This window comes from Pteropus alecto, unplaced genomic scaffold, assembly GCF_000325575.1.
Source record: "Pteropus alecto unplaced genomic scaffold, ASM32557v1 scaffold131, whole genome shotgun sequence".
Taxonomy (NCBI): domain Eukaryota; kingdom Metazoa; phylum Chordata; class Mammalia; order Chiroptera; family Pteropodidae; genus Pteropus; species Pteropus alecto.
This window is the reverse complement of record NW_006434709.1, coordinates 2948935-2974376: the sequence shown is the minus strand read 5'-3', so window position 1 is coordinate 2974376 and position 25442 is coordinate 2948935. Positions and strand designations below refer to the sequence as shown.

Below are 25442 nucleotides of genomic sequence, written 5' to 3'. Positions count from 1 at the left end.
GGTCCCCCATGGTTTTAGCCATAGGCAATGACTCTTGGTTGCTGTTTCCCCTTCACAAGTGTGGGGAATGGGTTGTTAGCAATCCCAGTAGAAATCTTCCTTTGTTCTGCAGGTGTCTTCCTGGCCCAACTGCAGGGCTGGTCAGCATACTGCAGTCTCCGCTTGTGGTTTGATTAACATTTTAATTCTCTTGCCTCCTCCCTACTTTAGGAGTATGTGTTCTTCCAGAAGTGAAAAGATTACATATGTGCATATATTTTCCATTTTAGAGGTAGAAAAGGAAACCAAATCAGATCAGTCACCTTGCAGAAAACAGTGATTCACAAAATTGTGCTTCATTGTTTAGTAGACTTAAGGCAAGTCCTTTACTTTGGCCTCTGGCTGGGGAAGCCATGGAGACAGTACAGTGAGACGGCCACTGGGTCCTCACAGGACCTGGGCCCCAGGTGTGGCTCTCACAGCTGTGGCATTTTTGTCCTCATCATTTGGGATCTGATTTTCATCTTCCAGTGATCACTTCTGTCCTTTCCGAGCCTGATTGCTGTGGTTGAAGAAACACACCATAAACACAAGCACTTTTACGCCATTTTCTCTAAACTACTTCAACTGAACACTGAACAAAATGTAAATGTTATTATTTCTGAATTGGCTATAAGATAATTATAAAGCAGCATGTTACTGGCACTTCGTGCTTTCCTCATTTGGGCATATTTTCTCCAAATCCTTTTCACTATGGAAATACTTAACCAGGTTCGATTTTTCAATATTCTCTTTATCTCTATTTTCGTATATTTTACAAAAAGGAAGTCATCACTCAGGAGACCTTCTTTTAGAAGATTTTTCCAATTTCCGAGACATATCATTGGTTGCTTCTGGGGGCATCCAAAAGGTTTGACAAACGCAATTGGACAAACACACGAGCAGCAACAGAAAGGCAGCATTATATATATTTTGGAAGGCAATGATCCCAGAGGAAACAACAAAAAGAGGGGTCTCTTCCTCCATTTTGCTGTAATTTGAAAAGAATTTCTCTCCTCTACAAAAACAACTATGCAATAAGCATGGATTTTCTGGAATTAGAAGCTGTCTAACAAAAGTTATTAAAATGTTAATTTACATTTTCCCATTGCTATTTCGTTAGAGATGCCATTTTTGGCCACAAATTTATATGGAAGATCTGGTACAAGTAATGTAGGAAGCAAGTAATGTAGGAGGAAGCAAGAGAACAGTTTTAAATGTTAAATTAAGCTCTATTCAGAGACTGCAATATGCTGATCAGCCCTCTGGTATACTGAGGGCCTGGGAGGGGCAGAAGTTTTCCCCCAGGTGATGAGGTATGTTTGATCTCACAATGAACCGTCTGACTTGGAACCATTACAAAGATCTTCAAATTGGTGCGTAGGATGCTCAGAAAAACAACAATAGAGCCAAAGAGACTGACACAGAATCTCTGCCTGAAAGGGCTTCCACACTCAAACAAATAAATTATAGTGTGAGATTAAATGAGCTAAAGACCAGATAAGCCCTGAATATCAGAAAATGGAATAAGAACTAAACAGAAAACAAGATTACTGAGGGCTTCACAGGTGTTAAGGGCTGCAGGGTCAGTCCACTAACAAGTCTGTACAAGAGGGGGATCTTGAATAAGGATATTTAATGATGAAAAAATACCCTGTAAGTAAACATTCCCTTCTGCTCAAAGAAGTCTGATTTCCCTAGGAAAGCTCTAAAGGCCCTCCAAATCTACAGTATTAATGTAGAGATCTTGAATAAGGATATTTAATGATGAAAAAATACCTTGTAAGTAAACATTGTCTTCCACTCAAAGAAGTCTGATTTTCCTAGGAAAGCTCTAAAGGCCCCTCAAATCTACAGTATTAATGTAGAGAGGAGGCAAGAGAATTAAAATGTTAAATCAAGCTACATTCAGAGACTGCAATCTGCTGATCAGCCCTGCAGCCAGGCCAGGAGGACACCTGCAGAACAAAGGAAGATTTCCGCCAGGATTGCTAACAACCCATTCCCCACACGTGTGAAGGGGAACCAGGAAATAGAGTCTTTTTTAAGTGGCTACCCTACACAAAATAAAATTGTCATTCCTTATGGTTAAAACTGTAGGGAACCTAGGGATTAAAGGCTGGGAACTGCCAGCAGGCCTTTCACTCTATATAGTCTTACCTTTTCACGCTACATACTCTTCTGCTTCCTCACTGTATGTCCACATCAAAGGAAATGGGTTAAAAAAGTCTTTAAACTATAACTCACAGGAACTAAAGAATATTATATAAACTGAATTCCCCGGAACACTCTAGGGCTTTTTTTCTTTTCTTGGGTTTTTGTCTATGCTTTCTCTAGTCTTTGCTTTTCTCCTTCTTTAATAAACAATTTTTGTCCCTAACTTTTTAGTGTGCTTGTTGAATTCTTTCCAAACTCTCCGCCAGAGGACCCTCTTCTCTCAGTGCAGGGCTTGGTCTCCCTGCCAAATCGGGGAAATTTGCTCTGTCCTGTGTCAGTATGAGCATAGTATACATGGACTGTATCCCATTTGTTCCACACAAAGGGAGTTCCCACCCAGCTCTACATAACAGGGTGTGGGGTCAAGTGAGGCTTTGGGTGTGAGTGCTGGAAGATAAAACGATGATAGGGGCTTGGTTCTTGGCATGGCCCTGCTTCAAGCTCTGTGGCAGGGCAGGCCCTGTTTACTTATGGGCTGGTTTGCCCCAATACTAATCCGAAGTCCTTAGGACCGCGTAATCTCCTGGGACTCCCTTGATGCATCATCATAGCCAATGTAGGGAAGCACCTCTCTATCTGACTCCAAAATTCAGAAATGAATAAATACAACGCATTTTTATTTTCTAACTTGAACATCTCCTTCATGCAATTCTAATTTTTTAAATGGGCCTATTGAGCATCATCTATGCGGCAGCATATTCTAGATTCTATTGAGGTAAGAGCAACAACAAAAAAACATGGACATGTTCTGTCTTTCTCATATGGGAGGACAAGAAACAAAACACAGCTCTCAGGGTGAGAGGGAGCAAGAGGCTTGTTCATGCTTCCTTACGACTTTTGGCCTTGGATGAGAGACAAGGACTGAGTTTAGGGTTGACCATCCACCCTACCCTCACCCACCCACACACAGTCACAGACTTCTACACACACTCACAAACACACATTTATACGTATCACACAAAGTACAAAGGAAGAGGGTCTTTGATTTTTGAAGCCACTGAAATAACAATATTGTAGAAAGGAGGAATTTCTTCTGTTTGACCCAATAGGAAACTTAAGGCCTAAAAGGCAAAAAAGACTCACAGAAAGAAGGAAGTGGAATAGAATTTAAATCTCCTGGCTTCTATTTCAAATCAGTAGCTCCTAAAATGGATTTCCAAAACCTCAGAGGCAGCATGATTGTTGTTTCTCTAAGTAAGGTGTTCCCCAGGGATGTTCATAGGCATTAAAAAAAAACTAAATTAATAAAAGAAAAAGGAAAAACAACCAAGGTCTATGGTCATTTAAGTTTAGGGGAATCCGGATGAAACAACATGATAGATTTCTCCCATACAGATTTCTTAGTATGTTTGATATGTAAATGTGAATCGTCAGTTTCTAAGAGGGGGAATTATTGGATCCTGAACTGTATCTCTCTTTCTATCTCTCTATTTATTTGTCACGGAACATCTTCCAGACCAGCATTTCACAGGCCCACTGTAGAAATATCAACCTCGTCTACGGCCATGCTACCCTGAACAAGCCCGATCCCGTCTGATCTCGGAAGCTAAGCAGGGTTGGGCCTGGTTAGTACTTGGATGGGAGATCACCTAGGAAGACCAGGTGCCATAGGTGTAAAAAGTAAAAAAAGTGAGGAATTGTAAGATGACAAGGTCCTTGCAGTCTGTGAGGTCAACCAAGCATTGCCTCGCCTAAAAAAAAGAAAAGAAAAAGAAAAAAAGAAATATTAACCTCAAATCCTCGGTAAGGTATGACATGCAAAAAAGTATACGAGGTGCTGCATCCATGTACTAAAATAACTACTTGTGAGATGGGACATCACTTGTAAAATTCTTAATCTTTTAGCAGGAAATGAAAGGGAACATCTCTTGCAGAGTTAATCTTTTTAGTAAACCTAGTTAAGTTTTCTTCCCTCCTTCTTTGTAAAAAAAGGCCCTCTCCCTCAAATCCTGATAATTGCCCAAACTTGTGACTCATTCTCTGGCTGTTGATAAGGGTCTTCTGCCCATTGTTAGCAGAAATGGTGTTAAGTCAGACAGGGCCCTTAGAGTCTGAGAGGGGAGGGGACTTTGGGCCAAAGTTAACCAAGCCCGTTTCCTTTACTCATTTAATAGGCAAATCAATAATAGAAATTAATAGATATAAGGTTTAAATAATAAGTTTGTATCTTCTTTTCCTTGTCTAGGGACTGAGGTGGTACCCTGACTGAGGCAGAAAGAGAAAATGCTCCATGAAACCCCTGTAGGCAGGGACTACGGCCATTCTCAGCAGGACGCAGATACTGAAGAAGAGACCTCTGGTCCCTCAACATCCATACTAATAATAAGGGGTTCATGGCTCTTAGAAAAGAGCTAGGCAGGAAAGTTAGTCAGGGGGTTTCAAGTCTGCCTGCAAAGACACTGAGGTCATCCTGTCCTAGAAAGGGTCTGCCCTAATCCTCCCACAATTAAGCAAGCCAGAAGGCATTTTTTAACTCACACAAAGAAACCAGTAGGCAGAGAATTAGATACAGTTTAAGCCAATCATTCACACCTGCACAGTGAAGTCCCCAAGGACCTTAAACTCACCTGAACCTCATTATGTCATCATTCTAATATAATGTATATGCCCGGAAGTTCATTAATATCATTATAACAGACTGAATTCTGGGAACAAACATGCGCAGAAAGCAAAATAATGAATCATTGAGTCCTGTCAATCTTAGTTGTCAATCAACGAAGCCCACTCCTCTAAGAAAAGTAACCATTCACAGCAAAAAGGGATAAAAACCCTGAAGTCTTTGTTACCAGGCCTTTTGAGCCACATTTCTCTTGCTCAGGCCCACTTCCACTTCTGGAAGTGTATTTTCCCTTCTAATAAAACTTTTCTACTGTATTTCAATGTCTTACTCATTTCTTCATTTCTTTGTTCAAGACATCAAGAACCTGGACAACGTGCCGGGAGAGGACCCCACTCTCCAGTAACACCTGTGGCTGAGTGTAAAGGCATTGCGCTGTCCACTCTTTGACTCTGCAGTGATGTGACAGTTCCTAAAGCAGAGGAAGACCTCTTTACACATGTCTGCCTCCCACCCCAGGCTTATTGATCTTTTGCAGCTTAAGAGTCAGTTTGAAAGAAATTTGTGGACACATTGAAAACATAAGCAAAATCTTACCACCCATACCAACATTTGAAAGAGATGTTTATAGTGAATCAAGCTTTACAGCCATATAACCCCAACTTATGATTCCAATCCACACATAAAAGAATAATCATGGGCTCAAGAAGGTTTCCAAAGGGGAAATTGATAGGTCAGTGATTAATGAGATAAAGTTTTCCTCTTCAACAATTTGATTCAGCAGCTTTAGTTTCTAGGAGAGAGCAGGAAAAAAATTAAAATTTTAATTCACCTCCAAGACTGTTTTGAGCATTTATTTCTTTGTCCAAATGAAATTTCTACTCTCTGTTTCTGATGAAAACATGTTTTTATTATTTTAACATAATTTCTGAATATTAAATTATCCAGAAATAAAGAAACTGAGTTTTCTTTTATAGCTCCAGAAAAAAATAAAAGTTCCCCCCAGGCTAGGAAGAAGATGTAATGGAAGCAGTGGATTTGGGCTGGGTCTTGAAAAAATGAATAGCAGTTTACCAGTTAAAGAAAGGCAAGGGATTGGTGCTCCAGGGTAAGAGAACCACATGTGTGAAGGCATAGGGGCATGGAACATCTCGAATATCCCAGAAACAATGGGAACTCAGGTATAGCTACATGACAGAGAGAGACAGATACAGCTAGGAAGGCTTTGGGAACTTTATTATAAAGAACCCTGGATGCTATCCCAATGGGTTTGAAGTTTATCTCATAGGCTGCCAGTGAAAGATTCTAAGCATAGTAGAGTCGTACACTAAAATATAAAAGATTGGCGACTAGAATGACCGATTACATAACCATTGTAAAAGTCTGGGTGAGAGGACTTATGGCTATGGCCAGAGTTGAGAGGCATTTCTGAGATGAAATGACAAGGTTTGGTAACTAACTGGATGTGGTGATAGGAAGAATGGGCTGAAGACAGCTTTCAGGTTGTCTAATGGGATACATGGTACTATCATGGAGAAGGCTCAGGATTGCAGAAATGGGGGATAGGTTTGGTAGGAGTAGCTAACAGAACATGTTAAGCCTAAGCAAAACCATTACAATGGGTTCAGGTAAAGGTAAGAAGAGGAAGTGATTCTCACATTCTTATAGGAGCTGCTATCTGGAAGGCCCAGTGCGCCCACAGTTTCTCATTTGTAGTCTTGTTTGATTTTAGGGATTATTCCTTTTCTGAATCTAAGTAATATCAATATATAAAATATCCACACCCACACTTCAGTTGGACCAAAAGTTATCATAAATTATATTGAGTTTGTTGTGATATCTTCAACTTCAACAAATGATGAGTCAGATTAACTCCATGTCAAAGTTCCTTGCTAAGGCAGATATTCAAAAGGCTCCTTGGTACACTGGATTATGACACAGATATGGGAAATGAAGGAAGATAAGTCTTTGACTCCACCTGGTCACACCTATTTTGAGCAAAGCCAATCAAGTACAAATATGAGAAGATTCCTTGTCTGAGTCCATGCTTGCCTTCTCCTCCATTCCACTGCTGTGGTGAAGCCAAGATGAGATTCACAGTGAGTAGATTTTCCCTTTTGAATTTATTATCTTCTAATAGCAGACTGTTAACATTCTGAGCTAAAGGCATCTGTTTCTTAGGACAATATCACTGTAATGGAAAATTTTGTTTAAAAAAATCTCTTCTTTTCATGGAATTGTGGCATTTATAAACATCTCTATAGATAAAGATAATTATAGTGGGATTAAATAGCTGTCTGAGCATCTTATACCATGCTATCTTTAATAAAATTACTTTCCAGATCTCCTGATTTAAGTCTGGGCAGAGAGCAAACAGTCCCTAAGCCCTAGAAAATGCCTTATCTTTCCCCACATTCTTGAATTCCTTTTTTACCAAAACTCCTGAGTATGTTCAGGCAAGATAAAAAAACATGTTATCACATCCTCTGCTGTCAAATGAATCTCCAAGTAAGAACAATTTGCCTTAGACACTGTCCATAGTCATTTATTCATGACAAGGCCTGAAGCATGAAGCTCTTGCAGCATCTCACCCATGGTTCCAGCTAAAAAGCTCAGAGTGTTGCAGGTGGACCACAAAATTCTGCCAAAGTAACTTGTGGTTAACTGTGCATCTCTTATAACAACAAACAAAAGGACTGAAATCAGAGAAGTATTTTTATATTTCAACATAGTAAAGACTAAAATATATTACAGCAGACTCTGCTTCATAATGGAGTTGCTAGTGTAAAATCATTATCTAGAAATAAGTTCTAATAACAATAAAGTTTAAAATAATATAGGAGATCAGATCTTGATCTCTCCTAGAACAAGAAATACAACCTTGGCCATTAATACAAGCTTGGTTAAGTCACTTAAGTGACTTCTGAAGCTCAATTTCCTCATCTGTGAAAGGATTGTATTGTACTAGTAGATCTCAAAAATTTCTTTCATCTCTTGACCTTTTTTTTTTTAAACTAATTTTTTCTTCCTTTTAAACTATCAGGAGAAAAATTAAACAAATTTTTAAAATTACTTTGAATCACCAGGTCAGTTCTCAAACCATTTTGTCCCAGGCAAAGGAAATGAGAACAGGTACTCAGAATCAGGCACCCTGCATAAAGCTCTATGTTCTAATAAGCAATGTCATGTACCTAGTGACAAATGACTAACCCAGGTACCCTGGGACAGCTATTGATTTCTCTTCTGCTAACCACGCTTAACAGCCAGACACTCCATCCTTGGCCTCTCAGCACCAGTATCCAACATGCTTACTAATCCATTGCTTTAAAAATAATTAAAAATTAAAAGACTACTTTTGCTCTTAGAAGTTCTAGGAATGAAGGAAAGCATTCAGAGCAATCATTTGATCTGGAAATCATTCTTATTTAATTTTCAGATCAAATAGGTAAATTAATTATTTTCAGATGTGATTTTTAGAACTTATAACTATTTTCATATCACATGCCATTCATTCTCAATTTTACTTTTCAATTTTTCAATACACTAACACTTTATTAGTTTTTTCATAAGACCTACATTAAAAATCCTAAAACTACATATCACAATAGCAAAATATAAGTAACCAACCACAATTGTACATTATCATTAAAACTGTTTATGGTTGAAAAAAAATACAAGGTCAAAGAAGAACAGACAGACCATTGAACACAGTGGTAAGGTTAATAAATACTTTCCATAAGCTTGGATAGAGAAAGAAAAAAGAAGACATTGTTTTGCCATGTGACAGGAAGCCAGTGTTATTTGTGATTTCAGATTTTCTTTGCTGGACTTCTTGGTGTCCTCCTGACTCCTGCCTTTGCTGACTATGTAAGTCTCACTTTTTAAAGTCTATTATCAAAATGTATTTGCAAAAAAAAATAATATGTTATTAAACCATTATCGATTTCTCAAAAATTTCAGAATATCAACATCAATGATAACAACAACAGCGGTGGAAGTGGGCAGCAGTCAGTGAGTGTCAACAATGAACACAACGTGGCCAACGTTGACAATAACAACGGGTGGGAATCCTGGCACACGCTCTGGAATTACAACACTGTAGGTAGCCAGCACCCGATTTCCATTCTTTACAAATATGATAGTTCTTTCATAACAACAGAAAAATTGCCTGCTATTCATAAAAAGTAAAATAAAATAAAATAAATTCTAGCTGCACATAAGCATAGAGTGCCAATTTTGCTCACCCAGTTTCGCCCCCTAGATGTAACTGCTATTAAGTTTCCCATGATCAGTGAAAATTCCAACACATAAACAGTAATTAGGATCCACTATGTTCAAGGGATTGTGAGGTTGTAAGACAAATATGAACAGCCTTTTGTTTTGCCTAGAGATCCCCTCAGTCATGATTAAAGACCTTCACAATATGCTGTCAAAGCATAGTCTACCTCACGATCTTCAAGTTCCTTCTAAAAAGACAGAAACTGACATTTCACCTGTAATTTAAAGGGACCAAAGGAAATGTAAATGATAATATTAATTGGTAAGGGAAACAAAAAAACACTTGGTTCTGGTTAGAAGACCCAACTGTGCAGTTATCAGCTCTGTGTTGAACAAACTTTACACGGTTAAAAAGACTCTTTATTGTTTTAGTTTTACGATCTGATCAATTTAAAAACTAATTCCTGTCTTATATGACTCCTTGAAATATTATAAAGACCAAAGAAGATTAAAATGTGATAGTATTTTTTTAATACTTTTTATTTATTTATTTACTTACTTACTTTTTTATTATGGTGACATTGGTTAATGATATTCAGCAAGTTTCAGGTGTACAATTTCGCAGTAAGTAATATATATAAACACGTGTATATATATATACACACACATATATATAAACACGTGTATATATATATACACACACATATATATAAACACGTGTATATATATATGTAATGACCACTCTTTTAAACTTTCAAAAGATTTTTACTGGGTGGATGAACTTTTCTTATAATGTCATTTAGCAATATATATTTTTTAACATACTAAAAAAAATATATACACACACACATGTATATATATAATAGTATTTTAAATTATTTCAGCAAAACAGACATGTAGAGTAATTCTTAACCACGCTAGAACCTGGAGATAAAGCAACAAGCTAGACACTGAGTCTCTGCCCTCAGAGGTCTAATCTGACAAATGTTAGCCATAAATGTGATTGCAAAACAGGGCCAGATCTTATACTTTTATCCCAGTTCATCGTGATCTCAGAGTTCTGGTTCTCTCCACTGGTAAAATTGTTTTCTGATGAGGAAAGTTCCTTGATGAACATACTTCTCACACTCTACCATCTTCCTAACAGGGCTTTGCTGCAACCAGACTCTTTCACAAGAAAGCATGCATTGTGCACAAAATGAACAAGGATGCTATGCCATCTCTTCAAGCCCTTGATGCCCTGGTCAAGGAGAAGAAGGTAAAAATAAAAGTCCTTTTATTTTTCTCACAATCGTCCCCTCTTGACCATAGTATGTTGTAGTGTGCAGCACAAAATGGGAAGAAGAATTGGTCAAGTGCCTGAGGAGAGGCAGCTGCCACCACACTCAAATGCTATGGCTCACACCTTCCCCTACAGAAGTTTTTCAGAACACCTAGCCTCTACTGTTAGAGGAAAAAAGTTCTCACACCAAGGAGAGCCTTCAGCACTTCTCCAAGGACATTTTTCTGCAAGAGTTGGGTTATGATTATTAGATTTAGCAAAAATAGAGGATTCCAAGTTAATTTTGAATTTTAGATAAGCAATCGATCATTTTTAGCATAAGTATGCCCTATGCAATATTTGGGATATACTTATACTAAAAAATGATTTGTTTATCTGAAATTCAAATTTAACTGGGTGTCCTGTATTTTATATGGCAACCCCAGTCGGAGTGAGTGGGGAGAAGGGATTCATCATTCTTTAAAAAGTTTGCCTGAGTTCATATTCATATAACCGATAAATGGCTACCTTTCATTAACAGGGTAGAAAAATAAATAAACTGCATTCCCAGAATTTAGTCAACACATAGTTCAATTTCAGAAATATGAATGACCAAATGAGGCCCAAGCTTCCAAATAAATTTAGCCTCAGATTTCTGCTTTTATGAGAAGCTGAGGTTTCAAACCAGCTAAATTCCTTGAGACAATGAGAAATTCTGAGATATACATGGTTGCAATTGGTTCTTCTTCATTTTGATTATAGAAAAATTATAACCAAGCAACACTGCCTGTTGACCTGGTATACAACCCTCAATTCAACAAACTGCTGGGATTAGCACTCATTCTCTCTCTTCCTTTTCCCCTGTCTTTTCTATATTCAGCTTCAGGGTAATGGACCAGGGGGACCACCTCCCAAAAGCCTGATGTATTCAATCAACCCTGGCCAAGTCAATGACCTGGATAAGTTTGGAGATTCCATCGTTGGCATGTGCAAGGGGATTCCAACATACATGGCTGAAGAGATTCAAGGTGAGTAGCCTCCCTATTATGCACTCTAAGTTAGTGCTGGTAAAATTGTCAGACTATTCTCAGGCATGTCCACAGAGGATTCCAACTACTTAGATGGTAATCAAGGCTACGCAGCCCTTGTTCCCTGCCATGCGTTATTCTTCGGGATTTAGATGTGTTGACTCATTTGCTCCTGACATCAATCTTATGTGATAGGTTCTATTATTGTTTTCATACTCAACATGAGAAAACTGAGGCACAGAGAGAGGTCACAGAACACTTGCCGGGTTCAATCCTAAGCGTCTTGGCTCTGGGTCCTGTGCTATTAAGAATCCTGAAATACTGCCTTTCGAAGGTGAAATTAGAGTACATTCAAGACATGGTCAAAGAAATACATGTTAACTAAATGAAAGCAAAAGGCCAATAGAATCTTTTGACTTTTTACAGCTCAAACAATCACTTAATTTCTGAGCATTTGAAGGATAATTTACACAAAAACGAAGTATCCACCTAGGAACCTAACCTAACAGCAGCTTTTCAGATCTTTGAATCTATTGATTTAACCTTTATAGCTAGATAGCTAGATCTTGAAATTGTTGCAGAATTAGTTTGGAAACTGTATGACTTCTCCTCTCCCCATTCGCTGCTGCCCTCTCCCTCAGAAAAAGAGTTCTTGAAAAGACATTGATACTGGCTTCTTCTTTTCTTTTTCTCAGGGGCAAGCCTGATTTTCTACTCAGAAAAGTGCTTTGATGCTAATATACTCTGGATTCTGAACATTTCTTTCTGTGGAGAAACCGTGGAAGCCTGAAAAAGAAAAGTTGTTTTAGGTTTAGTCATCACAATATTTTATGCAGAAAAACATGAGTTCTAATTGTTTTTTATCATATCATTCTGAAATGTTCTCTCCTGATTGTGTTTGGTTTCTTTACATTTCAATAAACCTATTTAGCACTGAAATTAGTTTAACCTAAAATTCCTTACGATTTCCATTTGGAATGCACAGGATCAAAAGTGCAATTTGGTAGTAGCAATTTGTTGAAGTGCGTTAGACCCAACTATTAGCCTATATTCAGGATGTGTCCCTTATAAAGAACCCCTTCAGATGCTTCAGATACTACTAACCACAGCTCTGGGAATGGTTCCAAGACCATCCGACTGCTGTGAGAACTGTTCTATAGTTGATGTGCACAGCGACGTTTCAGATCAGCAAGGGCAGAAATCCACTCAAAGTAGCTTAAGCCAGAAAAGGAAAGTTTATTGCAAGGGTATTGGAGTATCTAAAATAATCTTAGGGCAACAAAAGCAGCTGGTATCAAAGATACTGGAGCCAGGAACTATATTGACACCAAGACTCAAGTCTCCTTCTCTCTCTCTGAAGCCATGTGTTAACTCTTCTCTGCTCCTCTCTAAATTCTGCTTTCCTCTTATTTCAACTCACAGATGGCTTTTTCTGCAAAGATGGCTGAACCAAAATGTTAGCCTCATCTCCCATGTTTACATGTCTTTCCAACTTAAGAAGTAATGTCTAATACTTTTGAATCCCAATTCCAATTTTCCTTCCCACTATTTTATTCAAGAGTTCATGACCTCCATTCTATAATGGCCAGAGAAGTGAAGTCACATGGAAGTGAAGCACTGGGGTCTCCACTGAAGGAGAAAGACCTCAGAGAAAATAAAGACTTCAAGTGTTGTGTATTACAATGTGAATCTATGGTTTACTTTTTAAAATTGCTCTCAGGATTTTTTAAAAATCTTGGATGCTGTAAAACAGTGGTCTCCATACTTTTTGGCACCAGGGACCAGTGCTCCTATAACAATCTAATGCCTGATGAGCTGAGTGATGATGCTAGTGCTGGGGAGCAGCTGCAAATACAGATGAAGCTTCCATAGTCAGCCACTCACCTCCTGCTGTGCATCTTGATTCCTATAAGGCCATGGACCGGTACCCCTGCTGTAAAAAGGTATCTAATTCATTCCCAAGTCTTCAGATGGAATATCCCTAAATAACCCTACCAAACAAAATTAAAGACATTAATTACCACCATTTGAAAAATGTAATATTTACCATTCTAATTAGGAGGAAATTATAATTATTTTCTTTAGCCTGAGACATTTTTATTGCTGTTCACATGAAGTGTACCACCAGTGTAATACAGTTTTCAAAATATCTTAAAGTCATGAGATGTGGAAACCTGTCCAAGACTCATCAAATATCAAGGTCTTGGATACTCCTTTACTGTGAATGAGAAAAAAATAAAACTGTGACTCGCAAACTGGATACAACACCAAGGCTGACTTTTGGGAGCTGGTAAATCTCATGTTTCATAGAAGAATTGTCTAGTCACTATTTCAGGATAAGAAATTAAATTCACTAGGAAAATATAAAGATTCTAGATTATATACACCTATCAAAATATATAAAGGAAAAATTGTAAGAATTTCAGGAGAATTTAACAGTCTCACTATACTAAAGATTTTTAACATATATCTTTTAACACTAACTTACAGATGAAGCAGTTAAAGATATAAAAAGTTTAATACAATTAACATGCTTATTTTAATGAACATATATAGAACACTGCAGAATACATATTCTTCTTAATCACATATGGGACATTTACAAATATTGATCATGTGCTGAAGGATAAATAAGATTTAAAAATTTTTTCAAATGGTAAAGAACACATTTTTCTGACTTCAACTTAAAATAGAATAAATATTGCCCTCTGAATAAAAAAAGATCATTCCATTTGTTTTGAAATCAGGAAACAAACTTCGAAATAACACATGAGCCAAAGAAAAATTCATGATGATAAGTAGAATGTATTTTGAACTGTGAAATAATGAAAGCACTTCATACCAAAATCTTGTGAGCAGCAGCTATAGTAATTTACAGCCTTGAATGTCTATTTTATAAAAGAAGAAAGGCTGAAGATTGAGTTAAGCATTCAACTTTAAATGTGAGGGACAAGCATTAAATATCAAAAATAAACAGAAAGAAAAAATAATATTGACAATATCAAAAGTTAATAACATGGAAGATAAATATATAATAGTAAGGTTCAACAAAGTCAAAAACTGGTTCTTGTGGAAAGGCAAAAATTGACCAAAAATAAAAAGAGATAAATCACAAGCAATGCTAGGAATGAAAAAAAGGATACTAAGCTACAGATGTCACAGATATTAAGATGTTAATAAAATAAATTTATAAATAATTTCGTGTCAATAAATTTGAAAGCTTAGGTGAACTGAATTTCTAAAACACTCACTACCAAAACATACTAAAGAAGAAATATAATGCCTTAATAATTCTATAACCAGTAAAGGAATTAGTTCAGAAGTTTAAAAATTACATGCAAGAAAACTCTAAGCCACGATGGTATTTACACTGAGATTGAATAAACATTGAAAATACAGATTACTCTAATCTCATAAAACTATTCAAGTGTATAGGGAAGTAAAAAGAAGTACTTTCCACGTTACTTCATGAGTATATTAATAACCTCATTCCAAAACTTGACAAGGATTGAATGAAAAAAGAAAAGTACAAGGCAATCTCTGTCATGAAGATAGATGCAAAATGTCTTAACAAAACGGTAGCAAGTCAACTGAGCAAAGTGTAAAAAGATAATACAGCATGACTGCGTTGGATTTTTTCCTAGCAATACCCATTGGTTCGATATTAGGAAATTAGCAATGTAATTTGTCACGTTAAAATATCCAAAGACAACAATATATGATGTATCTCAACAGTAGCAAAATTATATCATTGAATATTTGTTCATAATAAATAAGTAACTTAGAAAATCTGGAATTAAAAGAAGTTGTACTGAAAGTTAGTAAACAAGAAAGAAAGAAAGAAAGAAAGAAAGGAAGGAAGGAAGGAAGGAAGGAAGGAAGGAAGGAAGGAAGGAAGGAAGGAAGGAAGGAAGGAAGGAAGGAAGGAAGGAAGGAAGGAAGGAAGGAAGGAAGGAAGGAAGGAAGGAAGGAAGGAAGGAAGGAAGGAAGGAAGGAAGGAAGGAAGGAAGGAAGGAAGGAAGGAAGGAAGGAAGGAAGGAAGGAAGGAAGGAAGGAAGGAAGGAAGAAGGAGAGAGAGAGAAAGAAAGAAAAAGAAAGAAAGAAGGAAAGAAGAAAGAGGGGGGTGAGGGAGGGAGAGAGAGACAAAGAAAAAGAAAGAAAGAAGGAAAGAAGAAAGAGGTGGGTGAGGGAGGGAGAGAGAGAGGAAGAAGGAAGGAAGGAAGGAAGGAAAGAAAGGAAGAAAGAAACTATTATGCCCAGATGACATGTTTTTCTGTGAAAAACACATGCATTTATAGATAATACGGGAATCGGAGCATTTAGAAAAGTCCATGAATACAAAAATAACTATTAAATATGAATTGCATTTCTATATATCAGCAGCAAATATATAGAAACTTCCATTGTTTAAATAGCATGTATAAGAGCAATATAAAATATAACATATCTAGGAAAAATTATTTAATTTATTTAACAATATTTCTTGAATAACCTGCTACACATATCGCACTATTGTGCACACTTGAAATTCATCAGCTAATAAAAACGTAAAGCTCCTTGTCTCATGTAGCTAGCATTTTAGTCAGAAGAGGGAGAAATAAACAATAAACATAATTATCATAAACAAATAAATACATAAATAAATAGTAGGATATTTGGTAAGATGCTATTGTGTACTGTTATAAAGTAGAATAGAAAATGATAAAAGCTAAGGGGAAGATGCAGAGAACAATAAGGAAAAGCAAGAATGCCAGGAGGGAAGAGGCACTTTGCAATTTTTAATAGGTATTTAAGATAGGCATCGTTGGACAGGGGAAATTTGAACGAAGTCTGAAAGAGATAAAGTAGTTAGCCATGTCTATATTTCTAGAAGAAAAACATTACAAGCAAAGGAAATAGTGCTAAGGCCTAAGGCAGAAGTGTGCCTGGCATCTTCAAAGTACAGCAAGATCAGTGTGGCTGAAACAGTGTGAACAGAAAAGAGAGAAGAAGGAAATGAGGGTGAAGAGATAGAGGGAATCAGATCATGATGAGCCTTGCAGGCCATTGGTGGCTTTGAGTATTATTCTGAGTAGAATAGAAAGACGTCGCAGGAATCTGAGCTAAGATAGGATATAATCTTATTAAGCAATAAATTAAAACAAAATTATTAAGCAGACATAGATGTGCTAGACTTCTATGAAAACTTTATTGAGAGGCATTAAGGTAGAATAAATAAATACAGATAAACTATGGCCATGAATTAGAAGATTTAATATTATAAGAATGTCAGCGCCCCCTCAATCTATAGATTCAATGCAATTCTAAGCCAGTTCCCAACAAGTCATGCGTGTACATGCGTGTGTTTGCTACATAACAAGCTAAATTTAGAATACAGATGGAAGATCATTGACCAGTTGGAAGACGGTTCTCCAGGGGTCCTTGATGTTTCTATATATGAGTAGAAGCACTGACTGTCCTTTGTTCTCAACTGTTTTTGCAAGGATGTTTGTATAGGAAACAGGTTTGGAAGATAGGCATTTGTCTCTCTTTAGAACAAAAGGCATGTTTACTTCTATTGTAAAAGATTTGAATTCTCTAAGCTCAGGGTCCTCTGTGCAACCCACTCTCTGTACAAGAATCCATCTGGGTCTTATGCATTACCCTTGGAACATGTGGGCAAGAAACGCTGACATTAACATTCATACTCATACTATTTGCTGTGCCATGATTAATAAAGTCTTTCGTCTCTCACCCAGGGGTCTCATGTCTTCTGTCATCATCTGTGAAATTATGGCAGGCTAACTTTTGAGATTTCAAGGTAAAATCTCAAACCCTACCTGAAAGGGCCAAGAATAGCCAAGTTATTGATGTAGAACAAAAAAAAATGAGTGAATTTGACCCATCAAAATTAGTAAGCAGACATAGTAATTAGAATAATATGATATAAGTACTGGGATATACAAATACATCAATGGACCAAAATAGAAAGTCCACAGATAAATTCACAAAGCTATAGATTATTGAAACAAGTTGTAGGTTGCATTTCAGGTCTATAAAGGAAAGACGAATTTTTTTAAACAATTAGGTATTTTTATTTTTATATAGAATAAAAATAAATGAGAAAATGAAACCAGACCCCTACTTCCCACCATGTTAAAAGAAATAAATTTTAAGTATATTAAAAACTTAATATGAAAAAATAAAGTCTTAAAAGATAATAATAAATAACTTTATGACTACTGAGAGATTTGCTAAACTTCTTAGAAAAAGTCCTATATATAAAGTAAAATAATGATAAATTCTCTACATTAAAAATAAGAATATCTGTTAATCCAAGGCACCAAAATTAGAATGAAAAGGCAAGCCACAAACCTATTTACAACACATAAACTGGATAAAGGATTAATATAAAAATTATATAAAGAACTCTTACATATCAATAAGAAAAAGATGAATGACTAATAGAGAAATGGAAATAAATAAGTTTCTAGCAGAAAAGAAATCCTGAATGGTAAATCTAGATATGCAGAGATGTTAACTTCCTTAGCAATAAAGAAAATGCAAATTAAATCATAATGAGAGATCATCTCATACCCATCTGATGGTCAAGGAAAAGTATAGTATGAGGTGTTAGAGAGGATGTAGAGTAAATAGAACATAGCCAGAGCAAGCATAAATTGATACAACTGCAGTGGAAAACAATCCGACATTGTCTAATAAGTTGAAGATGTGACTATCCTAAGCCGCAACAATTCCACTCTTAAAAATATATTCTAGAGAAATTCTTGCACGGGGGCACCCAGAAACATGTACAAAAATGTTCATACCAGCAGTGTTTGGAACAGCAAAAAAAAAACTAGAAATAATCCAAATGTTTGCCAGCAGTAGAATAGATAAATAAATCAAGATCTGTTTATTTAGTAGAATACTAAATATCACAGAAGGAAAACCAAATTAATCATAGCCACACACAATATAAGAGACCTATGAAAAATTATCTTGAGTTCAAAACGCAAATTGCAGAAGAAAATGTATTGTATTCACATAAAACCCCAAAACAGACAAAAATAAAACATGCATATGTGGTAAAACTTGACTACAAGCAAGGGAATGATAATACAAAACTTTGTGTAATCGTGTACCCCTGAGAGAAAAAGAAGGGGTGACGGAGGGACAAATGGAAGACTTCCAAGGTAGTGGTAATGCTTTCTCTCTCAAACTAAATTAAGGGGCAGGAAGTTCATGGGTGTGTGTTGTATCATTATTCTTTACACTTTATGTTACATTTTTAAATAGTCTTTTGCACTTGATACTTAATTACAATTTTTAAAAGTTAAAAGACACAATAAGATAATGTTATTAAGACAATCAGAAGGTTGACCTTGTGTGGATGGAAAGAAACTGCTCTTTTATTCTAACAGAGCAGAGAGGCCTCTCATCTCTTGCTCAACTCTGAGGTCGGTGGTTCCAAACATTCATTCAGCCTTTGACCCATGTCCGCAGAAGAGTGTATAAGTAAAAATGAGTTCATTCAACACCAGGATGCTGAGAGGTCTGCAAAGAGAAGCTGCTGTTCCTAGGCTGTGCCAGGGCCAAACCCTGCTCTCCACAAGACTCTAAATCACTGCTTCGGAAACCTGCTGTGCAGTTTCCCATTTTCAGTTTTGTTTGTCCTTGCGGATAACCTGAATAACTCATGCCAAACTGTGGCTCGCCCTATTACCTTGGCGCATCTGAAGTCAGGAGGAGATGCAGAAAGCACACAGAGCTGGCTGGCAGAGTCGTCAGAAGTTTTAGTGACTTCATAACCCCAAGAGACACCAGAGGGAAGGAGATAATGTCCTGCTACAAGCCTGATTCTAAGAAGGAAACAGTAACAGAAAATACTTTAGATAAGTCCTTGCCCATTATTAGAATATCTTTCTAATCTCCTCCCAGTTGCACTTCTGATATAGTCAAATAGTTTAAACTTAACCTCCTGTAGTTGAATCCTTCCAGAGCATTCATTAACAAATTTTAACTTAAAGTCAATTTTTCCAAGGTGCTTTCATATCAATAGATACATATATCTATTAACTGAGCTTCACATTTCTCAAATATTCAAAAGTTAGAAATAACCAATCAGGACAATCAGGAAGTACAACCAAATTCAAGCATAAGAGAAAGTTTACCAAACCTCACATTTAAGTCACTCTTACCCAGATATTCAAATTAGGCTGGGTCTGTTTTAAACATCTTCTTTCCTAGGAACTAGAGATAAGGCAGGGAGGAAAAAAACAATTAAAGTATCTATTTTCATGAAGTTTACTTCCTAGTGGTAGAGAAAAAAAACAAATAAATACATAATATGAATAATGATGGTAACTGTTAAGGAAGGAACAAAATAACATGAGAGAAGAGGAACCATCAATGGAAAGTTGAGGTGGGGAAGAAGTTGTTTTTACAGTAGATAGGCAGGTGGATAATAAGAAATATAGCTGGCCTATGTCCCAGGTCCTTGGGAGGTAGTCTCTAAACCCTTGTAATTTCCCAAGTGATAGAAACTTCTTTGTTATTCATAATGGTCCCCTCAGACCACACCTGATAGTTTATGCTAATGAGATGACTCATGATGGGTCCCTAGATAGTTTATGTGAAGGAGATGACTCAGGTTGGGGACAGGTCATGCTAGAACAACCCAACCATGTGATTAGAATTTTGAGGCTTTAAGCCACATTATATCAGCCTGACTTCAAGGAAGGGGATAAGGCTAGAGATTGAGTCACATGACCAATGATTCAATCAGTCATACCTACATAATAAAGCCCTAATAAAAACTAGGGACACCAAAGCTTGGGGGGACTTCTCTAGTTGGCAACACTTCACATCAATGTGTGAGAAGGGTCACAACCCTGACTTTATAGAGAGAGGACAAAGGACACACTTCATTGACCAGGACCCTCCCAGACCTTACGTTACTTACCTCTCTTTGGCTGGTTCTAACTTGTATCTCATTGCAATAATAAAGCCATAATCATCATAAGTATAGTGCTTTCCTGAGTTCTGAGTTATTCCAGTGAATTATCAAACCTGAAGGGATAGTGAGAACCCCTGAATTTGTAGCCAGCCGGTCAGAAGTGAGGTTGGCCTGGAGACGCCTGGACGTGCAGCTGGTATCTGAAGTGAAGGCAGTCTTATGGAGATAATAATGATAATAAAATAATAATGTCTACAAATTTGATAGCCTAGACTATGATCAAATTTTTAAAAACATTCCAGGGATATATAAAATGAATGTATGTCAGCTCCAAGATTTAAAATAGAATCTAAATTACAGAAGTGGAACTTAATTCCTTGCCCTTGAGTATGGATTGACTCAGTTACTTGCACCTCATAAATAGAGTATGGGAAGGAGAAATGGTAACTTTACAAGGGAGAAACCTGACAGACACCACTTTAACTAAGTGATCAAAGTGAACATCATCAGTATTAAATCATGTTGCTCTCACGTACCCCTTGATGTGATGTGCCCTTCATCTCTCTGGTATTCTTCCCCCAAACCTGCCACTCCAATATTATCATGAGAAAATATCAGATAAACTCAACTTAATGAGAATTTTACAAAATACCTGATAGTACACTTCAGGAGAGTCAAAGTCCTTATATTAGTTTCTCAGGGCTGCTACAACAAATTTCCACAAACCCAGTGGCTTAAAATAGCAGATATTTATTTTCTCATAATTCTGGAAGCCAGAAGTCCAAAATTAAAGTGTCAGCAGGGTCACGTTCTTTACAAAGGCTGTGGAAAGAATCTTTCTTTGTTTTTTTCAGTATCTTGCGGCTCCTGGTATTCCGTGGCTTGTAGCAACCTAACGCCAATCTCTGCCTCTGTCTTCATCTGGCCTTCTCTCGCTTTATATGTCTCTTGCTGTCTCATATTTTTCTCTCCTTCTCTTATCAGGACACCAGTCATTGAATTTAGGACCCACTCTAAATCCAGGATGATCTTATTTTGGAATCCTTAACTTAATTACATCTGTAAAGACCTTATTTACAAAATAAGGTTACGTGCTTGGGTAACAGGGGTTAGGGATTGGACATATCTTTTTGGAAGAAGAAATTCAACTTTCTATGAGAAGAATAGCCAACTGTCACAGATTGAAAAAGACTAAGGAGATATGATGACTAAATGCGATGTGGTCTTCTGGACTGGATCCTGGAGCAGAAAAGAGAACATTAAAGAAAAAAAATATTGGTAAAATCCATGTAAAGTCTGCAGGTTAGTTAATAATATTGTGACAATGTTAGTTTCTTAACATTATTTAACATTGCCTTCTTAATGTTGTCTTAACATTGATTTCACAGTTTTGATCATTGTGCTATGGTTATGTAAGATGTTCATACATATTATAGGAAACTGGGTAAAGGGTATGTAGGAACTCTCTATACTATCTTCACAACTCCTCTATAAATCTAAAATTATTTCAGAATAAGCCAATGAATCCAGTGTTTTTCCTCTCACACATTTATTCACATAATATCATTCACTGAGAGAGCAAGCATGGGATATAAAAGAGAGCTTTAATCTGCGTAAATATCAAAAGTCTTAAATGAATGTCAAGTCTCTGTTTGTTCTCACTGTGAAGAGTGTCAAATGTTAGAGCTTTAGGGTACAGAGTTCCAGTCCCACCCTCATTGTCACATGTGCACGCACAGACACACACACGCACGCACATGTGCAGAGTTAATTTCTATGAGACCAACACCCTCCCAGGGCCTTTTGAGTCTTGGCTAACCACGCAAGGCAGTCAAATCAACAATGCTGTCTTTTATGCTTGAGCTCTGTAGATGAGCCCAGCCTACTCAGTTCATCTCTATGGTGGAAATTACTCAAGAAAGAGTGAAACTCAGCAGAGCAACCCTGCTCCCAATCTATACACACACCGTAGGATCAAAATTCTCAGCAATCTCTAAGAATTTCCTAGAGAAGCAATGCAGGGAGTAGCCTTCTCACTTAGATTTCTAAAAACTAGTCTCCTTAAACTCCCCACCCCACGCCCATCAGGACAATGTGAGAGCTTGGTCATATATCTACCTTAACTCATCGCCGATAGTACTAGTGTAACAGACAGTGTGGGGTGCTAAGTTAAGCAGAGTTCAATTCAAAAACTGATCCTTAGGTAAGTTAATTAACCGTTCAGGGCACCAGGAAAAGAACATGAAGCTAATAATGCCCGCTGTATTAGTCAACTATTAAAAACAACCACAAAATCTCAATAGCATTCCATAAAAAGCATTTATTTTCACCCATCTATGGTCAGCTAGCTGGGAATTGACTGACCTCAGGCTGAGCTTGGCCAAACATCTCTGCTTCAAGTTATGAATCCAGCTGGCTCTGGTCTGTTCCAAGTGTCTCATTCTGGGTTCCAAGTGGAAGACTCAGCACCACCCTGGGAGAAACTTTTCTCATGGCAAAAGCAAAAGTGCCATAGGGCATAACCAACCAAATGAGCACATTCCAAACCCTTATTTGTATCACATCTACTGTCATCCCATGGACCAAAGTAAGTCACATGGCCAAGCTAAAAGTCAAGGTACAGAGAAGTAACCCCTTGTGTACTTCTCACGTAAGAGGCACTGCAACATTACACTGCAAAGAACATGGGCCCAAGGAAGAGTGAAGAAATGGAACTAAAAAATTCAATTCATCACACTACTTCATAGGAGTCTTAAGAAGATTAAATTTAATAATGTATGCGAAAGTGTTGATGCAGAGTAGGCATTTAATAATCGTTTGTTTCATTTCATTAATATATCCAGGCTCACCACTGTCATGCTCTGGCTGAAGTTTATTCAGGCTGCGGTAGCCTCCTGAAATACGGCCTCCAACAATTCCTTACCTCACTACGTAGTGATGCTTGTCTTGGTATCAAAAAGTAGAATCTAATTCCCTCCCTGCAGATTTAAGCTAGCCTTAGAGACTCCCTTTGACCGATAGAAAGAATCTGAAGTGACGTTCTGAGACTTCCAAGAGTCAGAAATAAGAAGACTTGCCACCTCTACCTGAGTCTCTTGGACTGCACACTCTTAGACCACTCTTTTTGGAAACTGAGTCACCAAGCTGTAAGAAACCCAAGCCATGTGGGGAGGACACACATACACGTTACGATTAAACACTCCATCTGAGCTCCCAGCTGACAGCCAGCATCAGCTGCCAGCCATCTTGAACAGCCAACCCAATTGATCTTTTGGATGACTGCAGCCCAGCTGATATCTTGCTGCAACGACATGGGAGACCCCAAATGAAGAGTGCCCAGCTGAGCCCCAGTCAACCCACAGAACCATCAGTGATACTAACAAATTATTATCTCAACTCATTACCTTTTGGGGTAATGAGTTAACCAATGCTAATATCTCCACTGACCAATGAAACAATGCAGTACCCTAGTAGACAGAGAATCTACCACTCTGTTATCTTTCCTCTTACCCACAACTCATCACAGCTCGTTCTTGGTGCTGGTCCTGTCTCCCCTTTCCAACACTATCAAAACGCTTTAACAAAGATTTTAGCATCTGCTCAGCTCCCTCTCCAGCCCATTTTACTTCAAAGATGGGGAGAGTGTCCATGGTGTGAGAAGTAAACAGGATTAGTTTGGCAGCAACTTGGGGAGAAGTGGACATACAGGTTTACATTCTCCCAGGGGCTGAAAGGGGGATTGCTGTTCAGAGTTCTGATCACAGGTACATTTCCCTGCCTCTCTCGCTTTGGGAAGACTCAGCTTCAGATAGACTAACGTGACCCTTAGGCTTCTGATTAGTAGACAACTTTTGCTGCTGACCCCAAATATACTTAATGCCATATTCAAGAGACATTCCAAGAATCTGATTCCCCAGAACTCTGCACTGACCTCTGCTACTTCACAAGCTCCAAGGAACATAGGTCTGTGGGTAGGCAGAGGTGGCTGGACAGAGTGTCTGACAGATCTGGCAGCACCTCAGCTTCCCCTGAGGCCTCACCCCTCAGAGCGTAGGAGGTGTCCACAGGAAGCCGTCAACATTCCTGGAAATGAAATGCAATTACAACACTTTTATTCAAGTGGTTCGTCCCTTTTTTCTGGCTTTGTACATCTGCTCTGCAGAAAGTGATTTTACAGAAAAACAAAACAAAACAAAACAAAAAACAGCACCCTTGTTTGAATCCAAGGATCTTCGCCCTGACATAAGTCAAAGGAAGAAGCCTCGGCATCCACTTGCCTAAACATAATACAGTCATTATTTAAAACATTTAAGTGGGTTGCAAATTGATGACACAAAAACCAGTGCACTGGCAGTAGAATAAAGAAATGTCAGAGTTAAGTACTTGGTTATGCCAAGCACTATGTTATGAATGGAATCCGGGAAATCTAGTTCCCAGGGACTCTTGTAGTGAGAGAAAATGGCACAGAAAGGATTATGATGTTTAAACTTAGTCTTTCAAAACTCATTCAACTCCTCATATTCCCACTTACAGACTTGTCAACATCCTTCCCACTGTCTCAAAGGGTCACATGGTGGAAAGAGCATAGGCAAATACTGTAAGCACAGCTACCTACAAATCAAATATATAGTTATATATATTGTGTATACATACAATATGTATATGTATATATGATTTTTATTGCTGCCTTCAATGTTTATAAATTACTCTATGTTCTGTTTATTTCAACCTTTTCTATTTTTACTAAACTTTATTTTATAAGTATCTCCACGTACTGCTGCTATCTAGCCCAAGCGATTGTTACTTTTAAAGACAACATGTCATTCCATTGTGCTAATAGCCCAATATAATGAGACAAAGTGCAGAATCTCTTAGCAGAATCTTAGGCAAATGTGAAATCACTCATTAAAAAAAAATATTGCGGATTTTTACTCAAAATAAGAAAAGCACACAGTTTAAAAGTTAAATTATCTAAAAGTCTCATAGCAAAATGTTTTCTTTTTTGCCCCACCATTCTCCACAGCTCCAAGTCCCCACCCGTTTCAACTGTTTTAGCTAGTTCTTCTGGCATTTACACATTGTCGTGTTTCTAAATGACATGCACACACATATACTTTGATTCATCAGTCTCAGACATTATCCATTGACTTTCTATTTTAGAGGTAAGATTTAGTTCTCCTGTCAATCACATCAAGGTAGCTGTCA

The 25442-nt window shown here is 37.5% G+C and overlaps 1 protein-coding gene and 1 non-coding gene across 2 annotated transcripts; both read left to right on the top strand.

Moving 5' to 3' along the window:
* The first annotated feature begins 3730 nt into the window (after positions 1-3730).
* On the top strand, positions 3731-3849 carry LOC112478089. Its single transcript, XR_003045702.1, has one exon. It is a non-coding gene; the product is annotated as a 5S ribosomal RNA (ribosomal RNA).
* Positions 3850-6410: 2561 nt separating this feature from the next.
* Positions 6411-12089, top strand: LOC102888727 (gastrokine-1). Its single transcript, XM_015587489.1, has 7 exons — positions 6411-6426; positions 6791-6891; positions 8606-8659; positions 8753-8890; positions 10158-10268; positions 11152-11299; positions 11995-12089. Exons 1-7 carry the CDS (start codon positions 6411-6413, stop codon positions 12087-12089), a joined length of 663 nt encoding a protein of 220 aa, XP_015442975.1.
* Positions 12090-25442: the final 13353 nt, after the last annotated feature.